General features: G+C 38.3%; 1 protein-coding gene across 7 annotated transcripts in view; it reads right to left on the reverse strand.

Moving 5' to 3' along the window:
- Eea1 (early endosome antigen 1) overlaps positions 1-20,314 on the reverse strand; it is a 153,333-nt gene extending 133,019 nt beyond the window's left edge. For 4 of the 7 annotated variants that reach the window (XM_074084114.1, XM_020182705.2, XM_074084112.1 and 1 more), the window contains exon 1: positions 20,099-20,313. In XM_074084114.1, coding sequence (XP_073940215.1) covers positions 20,099-20,122 — 24 coding nt within the window. In that variant the 5' untranslated portion in view covers positions 20,123-20,313. Of the gene's footprint in view, positions 1-20,098 lie in introns of all 7 variants that reach the window. The other 3 variants (XM_074084111.1, XM_074084113.1, XM_074084109.1) reach the window with 1 other exon arrangement.
- Positions 20,315-23,821: the final 3,507 nt, after the last annotated feature.

The raw sequence follows: 23,821 nt of genomic DNA on the forward strand, positions 1-23,821 counted from the left end.
CAAAAATTCAATAATCACACAATAAAGGACTTAACAGATGCTGAAGATGAAGTCTGAAATATTGAACTCAAAAAAATGATAAGGCCAACAAAATTAAAGAGAACATGTATAAACATCTCATTTGATTCAAAAAGAACAAAAAATGAACAGCTAAATGAATTCAGAGTATACAAATAAACATCTGAATGAAATAAGGGGAATTCAATAAAGATATAGAAATCCTGGGAAAAAAATTAAATTGAAATTCTGGACATGAAAAGCTCTATCAGTCAAATTAAAAACTCATTGGAAATTCTCTCCTGTAAACTAGAACAAATGGAAAATAGAATGTTAGGGTTGGAAGACAAAGTAGATGTATTCAAAAAATCACATAAAGATTTTAAAAAAATAATAAAAAGGAATAAGGAAGTATGAACAGACTACAAGACCTTGGGGACAACATTAAAAGACCAAACCTACAACTCATGGACATGGAAGAAAAAGAGGAACAAGCTAAAGCCATAGGAAAGATATTCAATAAAGTAAGAGCTGAAAACTTCCCACACTTTAAGAAAGAGTTGGTCATCCAGGTACAGGAGACTTTTAGGACTTCAAAGAGACTAGACCAGAATAGAACCTACCCATGTCATACAGTCGTTAAAACATTAAGTATACAGAACAAGAATACTAAATGTTGCAAGAGAGAAGTTCCACACCATCTTTAAAAGCAAACCCATCAGAAACAGATTTCTCAACAGGAACTTTAAAAGCAAGGAGGACATGAAAATGTATTTTAAGCCCTGAAAGAAAATAACTGATTACCCAGATTACTGTACCCAGCAAAGATATTTTTCATAATTGAAAAAAGAAATAAAAATCTTCCATGATTAACAAAAACTAAAACAATTCATGGCTACTAAAAAAAAAGCAGCAAAAAGTAATTTGAGAAATCCTACACATAGAAAATGAGAATAAACAAGCCCATGAAAATGCAGGAAAAGGAAGTCTTACCAAATAAGTAGACAAGCAAATGAGGGGTAGGGAAGAATCAAACACTACAAAAACAACAAGATGACAGGAATTACCATGCACCTTTTGATAATAACTCAGAATGTTAATGGTCTCAATTCTCTAATCAAAAGACACAGACTGGTAGACTGGATAAAAAACAAAACCCAACCATTTATTGCCTACAAGAAATGCACTTCTCTGGCAAATAAAGATTCAAAGTGAAAGGATGAAAAAAGATTTTTCCAAGCAAACAAAGAATAGAAGGAGTATACCTCAACATAACAGAGGATATATACAATAAACCTACAGCCAACATTGTCCTAAATAGGGAAAAACTAAAACCATTTATTCTTAAGTCAGGAAACAAAACAAGGGTGTTCACTCTCCCTACTTTTATTCAATATAGTACTGGAAAACCCTTGAAGATATAGGCATAGATAACACTTTTCTGAATAGAATCCCAATAGCTCAGATAATAAGAACAAGAATCAACAAATGGGATTGTATCAAATCAAAAAGATTTTGCATAGCAAAGAAAACAATTACCAGAATCAAGAGACAACCTATACACTGAGACAGAATCTTTGCCAACTATTCATCAGATAAAAGATTAATATCCAGAATATACAAAGAACTCCAAAAATTAAACACCAAAAGCACAATTAATAATTAATAAATGGACAAAGGATCTGACCAAACAAAAAAGAAATACAAATGGCAGAGCACCGTGACTTAAGCCTGTAATCCTAGCTACTCAGGAGACAGAGATCGGGAGAATTGCAGTTTGAAGCCAGCCTGGGCAAATAGTTTGTAAAACCCTATCTAGAAAATACCCATCACAAAAAAGGGCTGGTGGAGTGGCTGAAGGTGTAGGCCCTAAGTTCAAACCACAGTACCACCAAAAAAAAAAAAAAAAAGCAGAAAGGGCTAATACATGAATAATATTCAACATCCTTAGTCATAAGGAAATGTAAATCAAAACAATACTGAGATTTCATCTGACTCTACTCAGAATGGCTAAAAAACAAACAACAAATGCCTGGTGAGGATGTTGGGGAAAAGGCACTCTTATACACTGATGGTAGGAATATAAATAAGTACAGTCACTATGGAAATCATAATGGAGGGTCCTCAAAAGCACTAGACACAGGGACTGTGGAATGGCTCAAGCAGTAAGAGCACCCGCTTTGCAAGCGTGAGGCCTTCAGTTCAAACCCCAGTGCAGCAAAAAAACAAAACAAAACAAAAAACAACCTAGAAATTGAACTACCATATCATTTTGCTATATCTTCCTGGGCATATATCCAAAAGAATGTAAGTCAGCATACAACAGATACCTGCACCCTGCACATCTATGTTTTTAACAGCACTATTCACAATATCCAAAATATAGGATCAGCCCAGATGCCCATCAACAGATGAATGGATAATGTGTCCAATTTAAAAGACTGTGATAAATATTGTGGTATATATATATATTATATATATGCATCTATATATACAAAGTGGAATATTATTCAGCCATAAAGAAGACTGCAATTATGTCATTTGCAAGAAAATGGATAGGATTAAAGATCAACATGTTAATAGAAATAACCCAGACTGAGAAACACAAACATTGCATGTTCTCTCTCATACTCCATTAGAGACTCTTTAATTCCATATATGGAATCTAGACCTTAAATAATGAATGACAGGAAGTGTTTTGAGATGGAAACCAGCAGGAAGAGGGGAGGGTGAAAGAAAAGAATGAAAGGGTGAATATGATTAACATACTTTATACACATGTATGAAAATAGAAGAATGAAACCTGTTAAAATTGTTTTAAAAAGGGGTGAAGGGGGGGTGAGAAAGAATAATATAGGAGGTGAATCTGATCAAAGTACATAGATGTTTATATAGAAATACCACAATGAAACCCCTTTGTATAATTAATAGGCTAACAAAAAACTTATAAACTAGACTTCATTAAAATTATTCTTCTCTGTAAAATTCACTATCAAGGGAATTAAAAGAAAACAAACAACCCAATTTAAAAATGGGCAAACAACAGACTCTTCACCAACAATGATATACAAATGGTAAATAATTATATTAAAAGATACTCAACACACTATACAACTATACACCTACTAGAATGGCCAAAAGCCAGAATACTAACATCAAATGCTAACAAGGCATGGAATAAAGGAACAGGAATTCATTGCTGGTAAAATTGCAAAATGGTATATTCACTTTAGATGACAATTTGGTGGTTTCTTACAAAACTAAATATACTCTTACCATATAACCAAGCAATTATATGCCTCAGTATTTACCCAAATGAGCTGAAAACTTTTGTCTACATCAAAACCTGTACACAGATGTCTATAAGCTTTATTCAAAATTGCTGAAACTTGAAATCAACCAAGATGTCCTTCCGTAAGTGTATGAATAATTAACTGTGGTACATACAGGGAGTGGAGTATTATTCAGCACTACAAAATGACCTATCAAGCCATGAAAAGCCACGAACAAATATATATTACTAAGTTTAAGAAGCTACTCTAAAAAGGCTTCTTACTATATGATCCAAGTATATAAAGCCCTAGAAAAGGTAAACTAGAGACAATGAAAAAGTCAGTGTTTGTCAAGAGTTAAGAGAAGGGAAGGAAGGAACAGATAGAGCACACAAGATTTTTAGGGAAGTAAAAGCTATCCGTTTGATATACATCATTATAAATTTGTCCACAGAATACCAAGTGTGAACCATAATGTAAACTATAGGCTCTAGAAGATAATGACATGTCAATGAGTTTGTCAGCTGTAACAAATGCACCACTCTGGTGAGAACATTGACAATGGAGGAGAATATGCATGTGGAACACAGAAGCATATGAGAAATCTCTACCTTTTTCCTAATTTTGGGGGGGGTACCTAAAAGTATGCTTAAACAAAAAAGTTATTTTAAAAGCCGTGAGTCCTCTTTTCTCAAAGAAAGAAAAAGACAGGAGACCAATAAGCAAAACTAATGATCAGCCAGACCTGGTAGTGATCACGCCTGTAATCCCATCAACTCGCAAGACTGAGGTTGGGAGGATCATGGTTAGAAGCCAGTCTGGGCAAAAAGTTCATGAGACCCCATCTCAACCAATAGCTGGGTGCAGTGGCATAGTGCCTATCATGCCAGCTATAGCAAGAAACATAAAATAAGATTATGGTCAAGGCTAGCTCAAGCAAAAAGTGAGATTCTATTTCCAAAATAACTAGAGCAAAATGGGCTGGAGGCACTGCTAAAGCAGTAGAATACCTGCTTAGCAAGCATAAAGCCCTGAGATCAAACCCAAGTACCACCAAAAAATAAAAAACTAGTAATCAGCACTGAGTAGCTTGTGTACTAATTGTTACCTGAAAAATTAATAATTAAAGAAAATGAATTGATCATTTATCCTGCTTTACCAATACACACTGAAATTTAAGATAACCAAATAAGCCCTGGTTGATGTTGAAAAGTTGTTCTTGTAGTTGTTATTGTTGTTGGTTTTGCTCTTGTTCTTGTTTTGAGACAGTCTTGCTATATAGTCCAGGTTGGCCTTGAACTTATGATACTCCTGCCTTTGTAGCCTCCAGAGTGCTGCAAAATTTCAATTCATGTATATTAAAAGAATGAAACCCCCAAAACCAGCTCAAATATACTTTTTGCTTTGAACTACCCTTGTCTTCTCAACCAAATCATTGCCTTTGTTCTATGCCTCCATATACTTTTGTACATATTTAAATTACACTCAGTGAAATGAATTTAGATGTCTGTCTTTCCCAAAGGACTATAACATTTTGAAGATGGGAACTATATCTTGGTCATTTTTTACATAACCTAACAGTTCCTCTGCAAATAAAAATGTAATGAATATTGTCAAAAAAAATGAAAGAAAAATCACCACTATGCAAATCTGATGAAATTAATCTTTCTGCTTCATGCGTGGGCCAGTGGCGCAATGGATAACACATCTGACTACGGATCAGAAGATTCTGCTTCAAATGTCGTCATAAAATCTTCTCTGAATCTTCTCTCACTGATAAAAACATATTTCCATTCTTTATATTCTACTATGCCCCTTATTTATTCTGTTCTTGTGGCACTCAAACACAAGGAAGAAGAAAGTGTCAGTGGTAGACTGGTACAGTTATAGCCATCAATGGATCTCACCTATGTTCTAATGCCCTTGAAATTCTCTCATGGAATCCTCTTCCACATCACTTCTAGGTTGTCCATGAGATTTGCTACAGCTTCTCATACAACAGCAAATGAGTTACAAGAAGGCTTCAAGAGTGCATTCATGGGCTGGAATTGGAGTTCAGTGATAAGAGCACTTGCCTAGCATATATAAGGCTCTGGGTTCATCTCCAGCACCATAAAAGCGTAAAAAAGGTGCTTCCACAGTGATATTTGTTCTCTTGTCACTAGAAAGTCTTCTACCACCACAAAACTCAGGCTAGCCTTAGCTACATGTGCCCAATAGATATAACAACATTACAAATGAAGCCACCTTAGATCATCCATCCCAATTGAAGTGCCAGATGATTGCATTTGTATGAGTAACTCCAGGAGAGACCAGTAAAAGAACCACTTAGCTAAGTCCATCCCAACTACTGACCCACAGAACCAAGATAAAATGGTTGTTGTATAAGCCAAAGTATAAGGGTAGTTTATTACATAGCAATAGGTACTATGTTGCCATGTCTTCTCCACAAAAGGAAAGAAGCCTTGTTTAAGGATGAAAGCTCAAACAGAGTGAAGTAGTCCCAAAATTCCAAGTAGGGGTACAAAAAGTATTTCCATTTGAATTTAATTATTATTTAATAATAATTTTCATACATTAAAAAGGATTAATGAACTACTCCAGGACTGACATAATTCTTCTTTCCAACTTTTTTTCTTTTTTCAAGTTAAACAAAAAACCAGGAGGCTGAACTGACCTTCTGGGTATTCAACTGAGACTGAACACCAAAGCCATGAATGAAAAAGAAAAACAAGGCTAAGAAGACAGCTCAATATTTTGGCCTCACACTCCAAGTTTAGACAAGATCGGGAGGACAATAGCACCACTGTAAAAGTGTCCTGAAACTCTGGTGGACCACCTGACCTCCCAATAAAGGGGATTTCTAGGACCCTAGCAAATAGGAGCCAACCTTTAGCTATTCTGCAAAGAAGCAGGCCATTAGAGAGGGGAATGACCCAGCAAACACCCACCCAGATTAGAAAATAGCACAGCTGGTAGAGGGAAAAGACTAAAGGATCCAAGAGGCTCCTAACAATGCCCTAAAAGTAAACCCTCAAAAGCCATGGCTCACTTTAACAGTAAGAAGGAAAAAAATTTCTCCTGCTGAACTCAAGTGTCTTTTGTCACATTAGAACCAGAGAACTTGATGGACAGGGACAGTGCAATAAGGCCCGGTCAAATGGTATCAGAGGTAAGCCCTCTGGTAAGCTTTCTGCATTCTCTTTAGGTTAGGATGCCACGAGTGTGGCTGGAGACTGCTGGAACACTACATTCTATTAAGTCCTTTGTTCTTATTCTAAATCTTTAACCTTGACAACTAATACTATTCATTCTAATCAGCACTATAACCCTAACACTCTTAAACCTCTTTCTTAATTTATATTTGCTAGTTACTTTTTTTTGTTTCCAGAGTTCCTTCTCATTTCTCTACCTTCTTAAAACTGAATATATCCTGATCAATATCAAATCCTGAAGTAGAAGGTTTATTAGACTTTTGCAATAAATAATATGACCTTGGTCTAGAAAAGTTTGTAGTAACATAGAACTCTCCATGTGACTCCACAGATGCTTTTCAATCCATCATAAAACCATGTATAGTAGTAAGCATCTTTACAAATATACTACATTTAACCCAAACCCACTTACATCAACATTCAGTTGGATTAAGTTTTCATTTTCTGCTACCTAACCTAGAGTCATCTACAACTTTAATAAGGAAGTAAATACAGTTACCCACATTATTAAATTACTAATGCTGAAATGAATGCAATCCTTATTCAACTTGTCTCTCAAAGGGAGACTCTCTAAAAGGCTATCGCCCTGTTGCGTTTGATTCCACCCCTCTCCAAAATTTCTCAAGTGCCAGCACACGTTACACTTCTGTCTCCTAAGTCCTTCCTGCCTGACCTATAAGCACACATTACACTGTGCAGGAGAAAGGGGTCAGAAGCATATACCCATCTGATTGCATTGGTTCTGTTTTCATCAGGGTGGATCACCAGCTCTGAAAACAAAAGTTTCCCTAGATCTAGGTATAGTGACTCAGAATATAGAAATTAAGAATCACATCAACCTGCACTCAACTTCTAGTTAATCAGTCAGAAGCTTTATAAATTTGTTTAATTTCTGTAAGTCTGAAATTCCCATTTGTAAAGTGGTATGAATGTCAGCCTCACCAAAGTTTTGTGAAGATTAATAACAAATATAAAATATTTAAATCAGTACCTAGCATTGTGGTAGATAAACTACAAACAATAGGCGCATGTTATTATGTATATCTCTCCCAAAAAATGACCTAAAATCAAATTTTAAAAGACAGAAGGCACTCAGAAATCATCTGTTTCAAATTTATCACTTATTAGATAAAAAAAAATAAGCCCTAGAAAGCAAACTGCTTTGCCTGATAGCACTCTGCTACTAAAATTAGGTTTCCAGCCTGGTGTCAGTAGCTCATGCCTATAAACCTAGCTACTAAGAAGGCAGAGATCAGGAGGATTGGGGTTTGAAGCTAGCCCAGGCAAATAGTTTGCAAAACACTATCTCAAAAATACCCAACATAAAGAAGGGCTAACAGAGTGATTTAAGTGATAGAGTGCCTACCTAGCAAGCATGAAGCCCTAAGTTCAAACACCAGTACCACCAAAAAATAAAATGAAGTTTCCAAAGTCTCAGTCAAAAGGTTGGAGATACATCTCAAGTGGTACAGCACTTGCTTAATAAGCTCAAAGTCCTAAGTTCAAAACTCATAATACCAAAAAAAAAAAAAAAAATGAACAGACTCTCAATCCATATTCTCTCTACAATCTCCAAGTATTTCTCATCTATGTCTCTAATCAGAATCAAGACAATTTCTCTGATTTCAACTTCATTGATAAACTACAAGGACATGCCCTTCCAGCTCCAAAATTCTCATTCCATGATTCATCTAGGCCCTAAACTGGCTAACTTTAAAACATGTCCACAGAAACTAAGTCAAATGTACAAACAATCTCTATATATGCTTAGTTCTCTTATGGCATTTTCAAAACTGTAGAGTTAGTGATTATTAATAGTTACATAAAAGTAATTTACCTCTCCAATGCAGCCAACTGGTTAAGAGATTAGATAATTACAACTAATTATAGATTATAAATTACTAGTAACTAAATTGGGTCTACAAATATACAATAACTCAACATGAACTAAGAGTAAAATTTTGAAATATCTCACATAAAATTAAATTGGTCTACTTATTTTAGACAAGTTTAGAGTATAAAATGTTTTGATTCATCAAATATAAATAGGCACAAAAGCATACCAAAATAAGGATTCACCGTCTAGTTCTGAGAATCCACTTTTTTTTTTTCAGTCTTAAAATTACTTAAGGAAACAGGGAATGGTACTGACAATAACATTTTCTGAAGAGGGCATATGTAAGCCTGCGTAAAATACCAGTTAATGAAACTGAAAATTTCTTCATAGCTTTATAACCTAACAAATTCTAATCTACTGACTGGATTTCCAGTATAAAACATCTGTAGAATATCAGTTTCAACACAGGGCTAGGTATCTATCTCATTTGTAGAGCACTTGGCTACAATACACAAGGCTCTGGGTTTAATCCCCAGAACCACAAAAAAAAAAAAATCATAAAATCAAAATCAATACTGAATATAATTGTTTTCTATGATGCAAAAATGCCAGAGAAAGACCACCAAAATAATAGATGACTCTCATAATTCAGGTTCCCAAGGAAACAGACTCAGACTGTAATCTGCATGTAAGAGATTTATTAGGAAGTGATATCAAGGACAACACCTTGTGGGCATAGGAAAGAAGTATGTGTGGGTGAAAGAAGACGCTGAAGAGTAACATAATTGGAACAGCAGCTAGCACTAATCCTACAAAAGTTCTGAAGCTGGAATGGTCCTTCACATAAGTCCCTAATTAAGGCAACAGGATAATTCTTTGTATCCCCTACATCAACCAATACTGAAGTACAGGCTGCTTCCAGAAAGGGGACATAATCTTGAGGGAGCAGCTTTCTTCTGCTAGGACAATTCCTGAAGGGGGAGATGCAGCTCTGAGCCATTAGCAGCCATTACAGGGGCAGATAGGGGAATATGTGTCTCCATCCTGAATGGTTATTACTATGTGGTGGGTACTGTGATAGTCACCTTGCATGAGTTATCATATTATATCACTGAATCCTTCCTTCTTGAAAGCACTTGTTTTTTTCTTAGCAATTAGAGAAGAGGATAAAAGATACAAAAATTTGTCATGTCACACACCTAAAATGATACATTCAGGTTGCAAATTATCTGCACATTAAAAATCCTGGTTCTTCCTTGGTTTTCAACTAAAACTTTTATCTTAAAAAGCACATTAGATATCAGCTAGGTGGTGCCTTCCTCAGACAGATAAGAAAAAAGAAATGTCCTAAGGTCATACTAATAATAAAGGTAGAATCTGAACTCAGATTGGACAAAAGGAGAAGCTGATTCCAAATTAAGTGACTTTTCTACTTGCTCTTATACCTTAAAATCAATGGCTTAGTAAAATCAAAATAATTATAAACATGAATCTTATTGTAAGGTTCAGTATATCAACTTTCCCTGTATCATTTGCATTCTCAAAAATCATACACTGAGGAAAAGCCAATTCCTACTAGAGGAAATAGTTTGTAGTATATTAACAACAATAATAGCTAACATATAAAGACTATGACAATCACAACTCTAAGTATTTTATTTGCTTTATATTATTTAATTCTCACAATAATCCTTAATAAAGACAAAGGATGTTCCCATTGGCCAAGGTGAAAAACTATAAAGTCAAAGAAGCTAATTTAGTTGTTAGTTAATATCACAAATGTAATAGTGAGCAGATTTAGGATTCCACCTAACTTCAAAGCTTATGTTTTTAATATTAAACAACCATTATGCAACACCCTATACTATTTCTCAATTTTATTCTTTTTAACTTTTCAAATTTTCTTGGTGTCCGTGATTTATTTTTATAATCCTACTGTCCAGCCTCCTGACAACTAGGATAGGAGGCATATGCCTAACTCTACAACAGCTTTATAGAACAAAATTAATTCATACTTCCTTATCAGAGATCCGTCCCACAAAACAATGTATTTTGGCATACAACAGTATAAAGGTAGAAATTATTTAGCTAGTAAAGCCCAAAAAATGTACCACTAAGACTCCAGAAAAAATTTTATAAGAGCATATTTAGATAAAACTTAACCACAGACTGATATTGAAAACTGAGATGAGGAAAAAGCACATCGTTTTTATTAAATTGCATCTACCGCTATGGCTCATGTAACACTTAAATGTTACTAAGTTATTCGTGTTAGTATATTAAATATGTGAATCAATCACAGGTCATTCAATGGCCATGATGCATCTTAAAGTAAGTTGTTCTACCATAGTTGATTTTTAAGAATACAGGCCAGGACAGTCAGGTTATATGACCCCATGCCTATTATTGACTGAATGGATAAGAACACCTGCACTCCACAGCAGCAGTGCACAAACTGGCTGGCAGCCAATAACATAACCTAGTGACAAAAAACAACTAAATAAAAATGTATCCCAATGCAAGAATGAATGCTACATCCTCTGCTCAGGCCTTTGAATTGCAAACTATGAAGAGACATGATCAATGGGGTGCAGAAGCCGGTGCTAAACAGATATACTGTGGAATCATGAAATAAAGTAGAAGAGTACATGAGGAAATTCAACAAATCAGAGTTATAACCCAGCCAAAGCTTGAAAAGACAATAGATTCTCACTATACAAAAGCTATGGATTTAGGGGAAGAAAAAAAACCATATGGTAAAAAAATCAGTTGACAGCAGAAATAAAATTACACAATGCAAAGGACACAAACATGAGGAATTACTGAATCCTTTAACAGCTGAGCCCTAGAGTGAAAATCTATAAAGCCCTGTGTATTAGACCTTCTATTGTTGTGACAAAATACCTCAGCAAAATGACTAAGGATTCGTTTTGGCTCACAGTTTAACGGGGCCCATTCCATCCCAGCAAGGAGGGTATGGCAGAGCAGCGCAGTTCATACAGGACAGTCAGAAAGAATATCTGTGCTAAGTGGCTTTCTCCTTTTTTCCCTTTCATTTCATCCAGCTCCCAGCATGTGAGATGGTGTCACCCACATTCAGAGTAGGTCTTCCCTCTTTTGTTAATCCTCTCTGGAAACACCCTGAGGTGTGTTTTACTAATGTCCTCGGCACTTCTCAATCCAACCAAGTTGACAATCAAGATTAACCATCACACCCTGTCATGGAGATCCTGAACAGCACTCCCTTGGATCCTGCAAAGCCCTCCAAAAGAAAAAGTCTCAGAGACTCAGCCCTATATTACATTTTTGCTTTTGAGTTTCTGTGAAATTCCAGTATTTCTTATTATATAGTATATCCTTATAAACATCACTACCCTATTGTTTGAATTAACCTAATAGTTTTTTACTCCTAGAACCAAATGAACCTAAGCAGAGCCATAACAAAGTATATTTCCAGAATAATGACCTGTAAAAGATGTTCCTTTTAGTTTGAATAACCATGGATAGTCATGTTAAAGGCTAGGTTCCCAGCCCATGGCACTACTAGGAGATGAAGGAACCCTTAAAAAGTGGGGATTTGTTAATCTTCCAGTCATACTGGGAGCAACTCCTTGCAGGGATTATTGGGACTCTGGTCCTCCTCTCTTTGCTTCCCAGGAACCATAGGTGAACCACTTCTCTATGTGCTCCTTCCCAAATGCCCTGCCTTGCCAAAGGCCTGAAAGCAAAAGGGCCTACCAACAAAGGACTAAAACCTTTGAAGCCATGAGCCAAAATAAACTTTTTCTCTTCATAAGTTAATTTATCTAAGGTATTTGTTGTAGTAACAGAAAGCTAACTAACACAGATATATTTCACAGTGCTACAACTCCTAAAAGAAGACCCTACCCCCATCCTCAGTTGACTAAAGCAGCAATGAGTTTCCTTGCGGAAAGAACTCTATTGGCCAATCAGAGACCTATGCATGACCTGAAAAGAAAAGATGAAAAGAATATTTTAGATTCCTCTCTTAGGATTTGGGAAATGAGACATTGGACTAGTTGGCTATGCAAAGTTAAGGGGGAAGGCATATAGCATTGTGTGTCAGATGACCATCTGAAGTCTTGAACACACTGAGTAAGAGGCAGTGAGGAAGATGGACACAGAAAGTAGAGATAAGAAGTCAGTGGTCTATCAAAGTGTGAGACAGAGAAGAGTTGCCTCTGTCACTAACACTATTCTATGTCCTACTTTCTATAGAAAGAACTAACTGTATAGCAATATCCATTCTTGGATCACTTTGAAATCTTACAATAATTTCCCTTTTCCATTTAAACTGATTTGCAGAGGTTTGTAATTCTCAAAGATAAAATGTTATTAGAACATGGTCCAAGAATGGCAGATAACAATCATATATTTAATACTTTCCATTTCTTTTCCTCCACAGTTCTTGGATAGTAGTCTGTGTTCCCACTTTCTATTTCCTTACTCCCTAGTCACTCATCTCTCCCTGTGACTCTCATGAAACTGAACTGAATATGATGCAATTATTCTATTCAGTGGCACTTCTCAGTCCTTATTTGACTTGACTTCTGTTCAACATTCACATGTATCTAACACTTGCCTCCACTTGCCTCCTAAGTGCCAGACTTGTATTTCCACTTGCCCATGGACGTCTCCACTGATACATATAGACCTCTAGCTCATATTCATCTTACTCCCCAAAGCCATTTCTCCTCCTCCCTCACCCCTCACTTTAGTCTATTCAGTCATCCTCTCAACTCTCCAAATTACTTCCAAGTTAAGGAAGTAGTTAACTTGGAGTAAGTTAATTGGTTACTACCATTTACTACCAATTCTCTTAATTTTCTTGAAAATCCATCTAGTTTCTCTTAGTCCTCAAAACCACTGCCTGAATGCAAGTTTTCATTATCCCCTAGACCTGTAGCCAGAGGTCCAGAAATTGTTTGCTTCTGTTTTTTGTTTAGGGCCCAGAAGTATAGCTAAGCAAAAGAGCACTTTTTAAACATAACAATTTTAGGAAATATAGTAACTTTATAGCTGTCTTTCCCTTAATGAAATCATTCTCTCTACACAACCATCAAGTAGTCACTTGTTTTATTGAACCACCAAGCATCAAGCACTATGCTGGACCCTAGATGAACTAGGAAAGTAAACAAAATCTCTAACCTAAAGGAGCTCAAAGTCTAGCAGGGAAGATGTTGAGTACACAAATTGCAAAAGCAATGTGATAATGCCTGGTGTGGTGGTACATGCCTATAATCCAACATTCAGGAACCTGAGGCAGGAGGATCATGAGTTCAAGGCCAGACTATGCTACGTGGTGAATATGATGCCAGCCTGGACTCCATAATGAAGCCCTATCTCAAAAAAAAAAAAAAAAAAAAAGAAATGTGACATATTTTCTAAAGATATATAGTATAAAAGTTATCATATAGTATTTGTTAAATGTACTTTATGCACATATACTGTGAACCAAAATAAATCTTTCCTTCTTTAGGCTGATTTTTTTTTTCAGGTATTTTGTCACAGTGACAAAAGGCTGACTAATGCAGACACTAAGTAGTTACTAATAGATTTTAGGCTGAAGAATGAATAAACTGATTTTCTTTTGATAAAGATTGGCTAGGCAAAATATTCTTGGGAGGTTTCCCTTATTACAAATTTGAACATTTAATAACTTTCTGTGGCTCCTTACTGTCTAAGTTGACATGTGGAGTACAAGATCAAAAACCCTTCATGAAATTTCCCAGCCTCATCTGTTGTAACTATCTCCATCCACATGCAGAAACACTCACCATCTCCCTATTCTGTGCCAGGCTGCATCAAGCTCAATCTCCAAAAGATTCTATCTCCAGAACGGCCTTCTCTCCCTTGACTCACACTGCTTGAGTCACTTTAAGTCTGCAAAGTTTTCAAAAATCTCCATTCCCTGCCTTCCCCTACCCCAACCTGATTTCCACCACAAAATTGGTTACTTTATTTTTGTGCTCCCAATCTCTTCTTCTGTGTATCTATTACAACACTTATCACATTACTTTGTTACTGTTTAAATATCTGTCTTCTCCATTAAAACCCATTATTTTATTCTCAGGGTTTTTTTATCCCTATGCCCAGCACAGTTATCAGCAAAGAATAAATGTTCAACAGTATGATGAGTGAATATCAATACTTATGCTGAGTCCTCATCTACCAAAATTTTTAAAAAAGATGAAACAATGTCTTAGTCTGTTTTCTGTTGCTATAACAAAACACCTGGGGATAGATAATTTATTTTAAAAGGCAGGGAGGAGAGGTATTTTGGCTCATTGTTCTGCAAAGTGTCAGCATCTTATGAGGATCCCCCACTGCTCCATATAGGGTAGGACAGAAGGGGATGGGGAGTGAAGATGCCTGCAGAAGAGATGCCACATGGCAAGACAGACCAAGGGGAAGCACCAGGCTCGCTTTATCACAACCCACTCTTAAGAGACCTAATCCAGTCTCAAAAGAACTAACCTAATCTCTTCAGATAGTTTGGGCATGGGTCTTATGAACTATTTGTCCAGGCTGGCCTCAAACCATAATCCTCCAGACCTCAGCCTCCTAAGTAGCTAGGATTACAGGTGTGAGCTACCTGAATCCAGTTCTCTTCCTTTATTATCACAATGTGTAACCCTTGATCCTGAACTTCTCAACCTCCAGAACTATAAGAAATAGATTACTTTTCTTTATAAATTACCCAGCTTGGAGTATTTTGTTATAACAATACAAACTAGACTAAGAGAAAGGGGAAATGCATTCTTCAAAACTGTCATGAAAAATAACCAAATGTGTGGAAATATTCCAGTAAAAGATGCCAAAGTGACAGGACAACTAAATATAATGTCTAGTAAGTATCAGCTAACTATAAAATCTAACTGGTTCATGTACTGGGGGGCAGGGAAATGCTACAAAAGACATTAGTAAATCAACCACAAAATTGGAATTATGGATAATGAACTGAATCAATGTAAATTTATGAAATTAACTATATTCCTGGCTTTTTGTTTGTTTGTTTTGCGGTACAAGGATTTAAACTCAGGGCCTACACCTTGAGCCACTCTACTATCACTTGTTGGTGGTGGGTTTTTCAAGATAAGGTCTCAGGAACTATTTGCGCTGGCTGGTTTTGAACCTTGATCCTCCTCATCTCTGCCTCTGAGCAGCTAGGATTATAGGCATGAGCCACCAGCACCCAGATATTCTTGATTTCATAAACAAAGGGACATAATGACTCAGTATATACGACTGAATAGATACCAAGAGAGAAAAACAAGGGTGAAGGAAGGGATAAGAATAAGAAATGTTGTAAGAAGTGATAAATCAAAAAAGGCAAAATGTTAACAATAGGTGAATATGGGTAAAGAATATAAATGTTCTTTGAATTATCTTATTCTTGCAACTTCTTGTAAGTTTGAAATTAGTTCTAAGTAAGAAGTTAAAAACTAATACTATACAGGCATTCAACTAACCTGTACTGTTCAACACAGTACCCCTAGCCATATGAGGCTGCTAACAAGTTAAAATGTGGTTAGTCCAAACTGAGACGTGCCATTTCAAAGAGAATAAAAAGGATGTATACTATCTCAATTTTATATTGATTGCATTTAGAAATATTAAAATATATTGAGTTAAAGGAAATATTTTCAAAAATTAATTTTTACTTCCTTTTTACTTTTTAACATATAATTCACTAGTGATCTTAACTTACATAAGTAACTCATGTTTGTATTGGACAAAGCTGAGCTAGACAATCAAGCAACTCTACATGTTAGGTTCCACACCGCTTTGCAAATTTCCCTCAATTTCTTTTTGCTTTAAATGCACTTCTATATATGAAAGCCACTGGTTTTAAACAACTTGAGAGTAGAAATTGTGTCTATTCACTGCTGTATCCCCAATATCTAGCACAGAAAAAGTATTATAAGTATTTGTTAAAAGGCATTATGCTAAGGAAGAAGGGTGAGTAGGAGGGTTATGAACTCATTTCCAATTCTAAATCTTTGCTTATATCATAACTCCTTACAACATAAAACCTTTCCTCTCAATCATACACAGTCTTCAAAAACCCCACCTCACGCCAATTTTTTCCAAGAATGAACTGCCCTTTCCCCTGTACCTACTACAGCCTTTATTTACTCTATCATTTATTTTAGCACTTAACATTTAAGTTCCTTAGAGCAAAAGTTGAGTCTGGGAGTAAAAGGGAGTAAGGTGCCAAGAAAGGGGAAATAGTTGAGAGTTGGGAATTTTGGCTCTAGTCTCTAGTAGTCTTTGACCTCTACTAGCTGTGTTTGTTAGATAAATCACTTAATCTCACTCAGTTTCTACTTCCTCATTTTTAAAATGAAAGAGGGAGAATTAAAGAAGTCTTTCCATTTCTACAATTCTGGAATAATTAAATCCATTCTTTCTTTAGCAGTATTTTTTATATTTATCAGTAATAGGAAATCTAGGATACTACCGTTAAATCACACTAAATTCGTTAAGAAAGAAGTAGCATGAAGTCTACAAACTGCCAACGGGACTTAAATGGTGAGCATCATTCTGACCATTGAGCCCTTTAAATTCAAGTTTTTCTTCAAAAAACTATTAAGCAAAATGTTCAAAACATACATATTGGAGCTACCTCATCATGGTTGTGTTTCTTTCTAGGCCTTTTCAAGACTCAGAATAACATCTGGGGGAGAGGGGGATGAAGGAGAGCAGTGGAGGGGGTGAATCCAAGTATGATACATTTGATACATTGTAAGAACCTCTGTACATGCCACAATGTACCACACCCAGCACAACAATAAAGGGAGGAGGGGAGCATTTTAAAAACTTAAAAAAAAAAAAAGAGAGAGTAACATTTTTCCATTAGTAAGCTAGTGAAAGAGAAAGAGGAAGTCTAGGAAGAAAGGAAAAGGAGGATGAGGAAGACGAGGAGGAGAAGCAGAAACCAAATTTCCATAAAATACTCTGAATCTTACTGGTAATAATCAAAGACTCAGAGTTGTAATTGATTATAAAAGCACTGTCCCTTCCTTCCTTCAAAAATGTTATTTAAAGGCACAATGAAGAAAAAAATTATAACAGTTAAAATGAAAGCTCATCTAAAAACAGAATGTTAAATAAATGTAATATAATTCAAAAATATGGAGACCATTTCAAGCAAAACTCTAACTCAGCAACTGTATTTTAATTTTACATCTTAATATCCATGCTGAGAAATAAAATTGTCAGGTGGGGTAAAATAAAATAGTTTTCACGTTACATAACTCAAATATTCAAGTTCTATAAGTTAGTAAATACCACCTATACAGTTAATCCAAACTTGTTAACCTCCCCCTACTAATACTTTCTTCTTTTATATTTCCATGTCTTTGCATTTACTGTTCCCTCTGCCTGATATACCCTTCCCTCTTGAACTCCTCCCTGACACTTTTCCTGACTACCCCAAGAACCTCTCACAAAGTGGTTCCCAGGGCACTCTGCTCTTCTACTACACAGCAGCGTAATTAAGATTTAATGTCCACCTTCCCAACCAGACTGAGTTCTACAGGGAGTACCTGTATCTTATTAAACTTTCCCAGCTACTAGCGTAATGCATTAAATTTACTGTAACTCAATATAAGGTCACTAACCAAAAGAAAATTAGTTCACTGTGAGAAACACTTCAAACTTTTATCAAGGAGATCATACATTTAACACAGTACTTCCCAACCAGGCGCAATTTTACTCCCAGAGGACGTTCGGTAAAGTCTGGGGATACTTTTGCTTGTCGCACAGGGGGTGAGGACATTTGAAAGAACATGAGTAGCATCTAGTGAATAGACACCAGAGATGCTAGTAAGCATCCTATAATGCACGAGGCAGCCTCAACAACAAGGAAATATCTACTCACAAATGTCAATAGTTCCAAGGTGGGGAAACTCAGTTCTCAATTGACTTATTCAAAGAGGATGATTCAACATCACATCTCAGCAATAACCACAATAAATTCCAATTTTCTGGCTTCCGTTGGGGGAAAAAAATTGAATTCAGAGTTGTGTTCTTGCAAAGCTGGGGCTCTACCACTTGAGCCATACATCCAGTCCATTGCTCTAGTTATTTTGGAGATGGGAGTCTCATGAACTATTTGCCTAGGATGGCCTCGAACTTCGATCCTCCTGATCTCAGCACCCCCACCCCCCAGGTAGCTAGGATTACAGGCAGGAGCCACCCAAGGCCAGGCAGAAATTTCGTTAACATTGATGTGTATGCACCAACATTAGAAATGCTCTTTATCTAACCTCACTGCTTACCAACATTAAACCAAGAGTACCAGAAAGCAGCTCATATTTCTCAAAAACTAATCATAACTCTTAGAAGCTACACTCAAAATCAGAAAACACTCTATAAACTTTAAAGCAAACCATAGGCAAACAAATTGAGTTAATCAGTTCCTCCAGGTCTGATAAAAGAAAAATTTCTTAAAGGTTCTGAGTAAATCATGCACCAGATGTCTTCACTGTTGAACAAAGAAAAACTGATATTTAGAGTAAAGACCATGCCCATGTTACTGCTAAACCACTGCTGATCAAGATTTCAAAACAGACAAAAGATAACCAAATGTCAATACAGAGGGTTAGAGACAAAAGTTAACTCATTTCCCCTGATCTATAACCAAGTTTCATATGATTTCAACAGTTCGTGAAAGCTATGCAGAAGCAAGGACACTCCTTTCCTACACACTGGATGACTCAACCCTTTGGCACAAGCCTTGACTCCATACCACAAATTCACTAAGTTCTTATGTCCTTTGAACTACTTATCCTGCTCAGTAGGTGGATTTAGCACCTACTTACAATCACTTACATTTTGTTACACCCTATACCAGTATCCAAAAAAAAAAAAAAAAAATGGTATCCAAAACAAAAACTCAAATATGGTAACTCTTACAGGAAAGATTTCAATTATGTTATACTAGATAGTGACCCCTAAACAATGCACACAGCTTTTCCAGTGCTCTCTAATCTTTATATTTTCAAGGTTTTCCAGATTTCAAATAGAGACAGCACCGGCAGACACCAAACGAGGTGGACACCACTTGATAAAGCTTACTGTGGATTTATTCTTGGATAGCTAAAAATAAGGCACTGGGGCTTGGAGAGGGGAAATGCATTTTTAATTAAAAGGATAAGTTTGCAACAGTGAGTAATATCTTCTTTCTCAGCTGACTTTGCCAGTGTCAGTCCCACAACTGGGCCCACGCTAGGCCGGGTCTCCTATTACCCTTCGATGTGGTCCAGATGAGAGAAGGCGAGGCGGCGCGTGGCAGGTGCGGTGTCATGTCAAGTTGGGGGGACACAGTGGGCAGGAAGGGCAGGTGACAAGCCAACTAGGCTGCCCGCCATCTCCCTCGGGACGTTCTCCAGCCCGGCCATCCCATCGGGACTAACTCTCCATTTTCATTCCCATCCCGGGATTCCGGGAAGGACGCGCGGGCACCACACCCTCGGGCTGGCAGCCGGCTCGCCTCGCGGTGACAGTCCCCCGGGCCGCGGGGCTTCCGCCTGCGTTGCGTTGCGCTGCGCCCCGCCCGGCCCGCAGCCCGCCCCCCGCCCGCGAGCCGGACCGCCAGGCCCAAGCGCCTGCGGGCTGCGGGGCCTAGAGAAGGAAGGAGCCGCGCGGAGGAGGTGGCGCCCGCGCCGCCGCCGCCGCAGCTCCCAGGGCCCCGCGGGCTCGGGTTCGCCCGCTCACGTGCTGCCGGAAAGACGGTTTCCCTCTCTTACCCTCTGCAAAATCCTCCTTAACATGGTTTAAACACCACCCGGCGCCGCCGCGGTGACTCTCCGAACCCTACGCGGGCTACTCTCTAGCCGGGGGCGGGAGGGCACAAGGGAGGAGGTCGGGGCGAGGTGGCGGTTACGGCGGCCGCTCAGGCTGCCCCGACTTCCCCACAGGCGGCGAGAGGGAGCGAACGCGAGCGAGCGAGCGAGCGCCCGCCCGCCGGGCCGCCCCCGTAACTGACAGCTGGGCGGGCCCGCGATGTGGCCGCCGAGGGGCGGGGCCCGCTGCCGCCCCGCCCCCCGGCCTGTCCGTCTGCCAGGGGGAGGGGCTGTAAAGGGGGTTTGCGACCAATCGTAAGTGGAGGCAGCGGGGGCGGCTGCGTGACGGACAGGCGGCAGGACGCTGGCGCCGCGGCTCCTTCCGGCGGGCCAGAGAACGCTAGGGCAGCGAGTCGCACACCCGTGCTCCGTCAGAGAGCCGCGCCCACTCCCCGACAGCGTCCACGCCAAGGGGCTGGGTGGAGACCCTTAGAGTCCCGCCTGGGAGTGTCCCTTTCCGAGGCGGGAGAAAGGGGTACTCGCGAGGTTCCTTCAACTGCGCCTCAGACTATGCCGCAAAACCAGGGCGCCCCTTGCTGTGCCTGCTCCTGGCTTGGAAATGGCAGGGAGCTTGAGCTGGATCCTCATTTCTGCTGGAAATGCTGACTCGATGGCTCAGCCCCTGGGTCCAGGCAGACAAGAGAAACGCAGACTTCCGTAGACGGCCCGGTGGGCTTCCCTCTGCTCTTCCCCCCGCTCCCTTCTGGCATCTAATTGCAGCCAGGGCAGCGGTAAAGAATCAGAAAAGAAAGGGATGGGAAGAGGCTGCAGTTTGAATTAGCAAAAGAAGTTTGGGTTGTCTTTTATGGACCGTAGTAGTATCTAATGGGCTGGTGTCGTTTAACATGTTGCACTTTCTAAAGCCCTTAGCCCCTTCTAAGGAATTTTAAATACTATTAGTATAATAGGTACATGAAGTATGTCGTCATTAATGTTTGTATTTTACAAATTAAGAAAAAATAAGGTCACAAATGAACATGGTGCCAAAGCAAGATGTGGACTGACCTTCAGGCACAGTGTCATTATTTGATCTTGAAAGTAAAGTTCCTATGACCTGCAGTTCTGCCAATATTCACAAGCCAAGGAGCTCAACTTTCACCCTGGCAGAAAAAAAAGAAGCCTTTAATAATGCTTAAGTAGGGGGAAAAGGGACACAAACTTGAAATCTACCGAGCAATGAGTGGAAAGATGATTGGGAAGTACTTCCAGGTATTTTAAGAAACTGCAGGTAAGTATTATTTTCAAATGAGTTAATATGAAAGTATTTTGGTAAAGTGTTAATATGTGTCCTATGCCAAACAGACTGTTTTATACTGTGGGTCTCTGTAGTACATCAGACAGTCATGATTACAACTAAATTCATTATTTCAAAGCACACATTTTTCCATCTTCCTAGACACAGGGGGGCTTTATGTTCAGACAATATGGAAAACATTCTCAGTGACTTAAGGTGATAAAAATAACTTGTGTTTGTTTTTCAAAAGTTAGTTTAAAACTGCTAATTAGTGGCATATACTGTGTCCTTTATTCCTGGAATTCTTAGGTAGATTCGTTTGACTAATTAGCTCACATCTGCTTATCTAGATAGGTTGTTCAAAAAACCTTGTACTCCCTTGTATCGCTAGAATAATACACTGGAGAACGTAATTACTCCAAAAGGAAATAAGCAGCGGTTGACGCATAATCATGTAAGAATACCCTTCACTGATCCCACACATAGCAGTTCTGCTCAGCCTGTGCGACCACTAATTCCTATCCATACACTTCTCTTGCATTAACATTCCCAAAATCATCACTTTTTTGACCCTTATCAAGACCTCCACTCCACTGGCCGCTCTTACTTCCCAACTATCATTTCTGTAGCCTATTTATTTCCATCAAAACCCAGCTTAAAATCAGGTGTGATGTGACACATCTATAATCCCAGCACTCCTGAGGCTGGTACAGGAGGATTTGGGGTTCGAGGATATCTGGGCTGCATTTGAGACCCTGTCTCAAAAAAAAAAAAAGAAAGAAAGAAAGAAAAAAACTTAAGTCCATGATCTAACTTTATAGTTCACACTTGTGAATGTGCTTGACTTGTTTATTGGACCGCCATTGTTTTCATATACCAGCTACCAACCCTGGTTGAACCCAACCATGTATACCTTCTCTGCCACACAGGAGCAGCTGGTATATCTAGAGACACACATGTATAAATGTATAACCAGGGTTACTGAACATATTTTACATTAATAGCCACAGAACTTGGACACTCAAGGAGGCAGGGGTGGGGAGGCGGAAGAGAAAAAGAAGAGGAGGTTCACTAGGGAAGCTTATATTGGCAAATTCATTGTGGTACAGGCTCTGAGTCTTTGCTTTGCAGACTCAAAACTTGAAATTTTGTCAGCGTGTTGAAAGTAAGTTCTTTTCAGACTGAAATGTCATTAATTTGTAAATTAAATTTTCATGTCCATTGTACTTAAATCAACAGAACCAGTGTATTTACTCTTTAAAGCCAACATTAAATGGCAAGCAACACTTGAATGGTAACCATTTAGAATCATAAAACTTGCGTGACTGAGTGGTAGACTACTTGCCTAGTGTGCATGAGGCCTGGGTTTGGTCCTCAGCACTGCAAAACCAAACAAAAACTTACTCACAATAAGAAGAGGTAGTTGAATGATGTACCTTAAGGATAAACTTGTCGTGCAGTCTCGAGTGTTTTGAATCTGTGACGCAAAGTCTTTTCTCTCTTGTAGTAGGTTTGAGTGTAAAGTATAGGTACAATGAGGCCATGTAGCTTAGTTAGGCAGAGAAATACTTGGGGATGAGTAGGAATTAGATAAGTAAAGGAGAGAGTGTAGGGAACACGCCAGTAATATGGGAACAACATATATAATAGCTCAGAATTAAGGGAGAGACTTTGACAAGCCTAGAAAAGTGCAATAGTTCAACATGCCTGAAGTATGCAAGGGAAAGGAAACACAATACCTGAGGCATGTGAAGGCCTTAAATGCCACAAAGGAGTTTGGATGTTTATACTAAAAATCTGGAACCAGAATTTTAAACGGGAATAACAATGATCAGATTTGTGCTTTAGGAAGGTCATTCTAGTCTATGGCCATACCACCCTGAACAGGCCCGATCTCAGAAGCTAAGCAGTGCTGGGCCTGGTTAAAACTTGAATGGGAGAAAGGTCATTCTAAGTGTGGTGTGGAGAATGGACTGGAGGGATGCAAGATCAAAACAGATTAATTAGTAACCCCGGTTAAAATAAAATGGCACAAAAATGGGGTGGAATAAGGTAGGATTAACAGGACTAACTCATTGACTGGATGGTAGTGGAAATAAAAAGGGAACAAAAATAATATTGAGATTTCTATTTTGGTCATGGTGGTGGCAAACCTTGATTAGGAAACTAAGAGCTTATAGGGAAATGAAGGACTGGTGAGCAGAAGAGGGAGCTGACAAGTTTAATTTAGAGTTTAGACATTTTGAATTGATCCTTGGGATTCTGCGAGATACATAATGGATTTGTTCAGCCTGGGGTATGACTCAAATGGTCGAGTATCTGCCTAGCAAGAATGAGACCCTGAGTTCAAACTCTAGTACTACCAAAAAGAAAAATAAAAAAGCAAAAGGAAA

The sequence above is a fragment of the Castor canadensis genome, chromosome 8, assembly GCF_047511655.1.
Source record: "Castor canadensis chromosome 8, mCasCan1.hap1v2, whole genome shotgun sequence".
In the NCBI taxonomy this organism is placed as follows: Eukaryota; Metazoa; Chordata; class Mammalia; order Rodentia; family Castoridae; genus Castor; species Castor canadensis.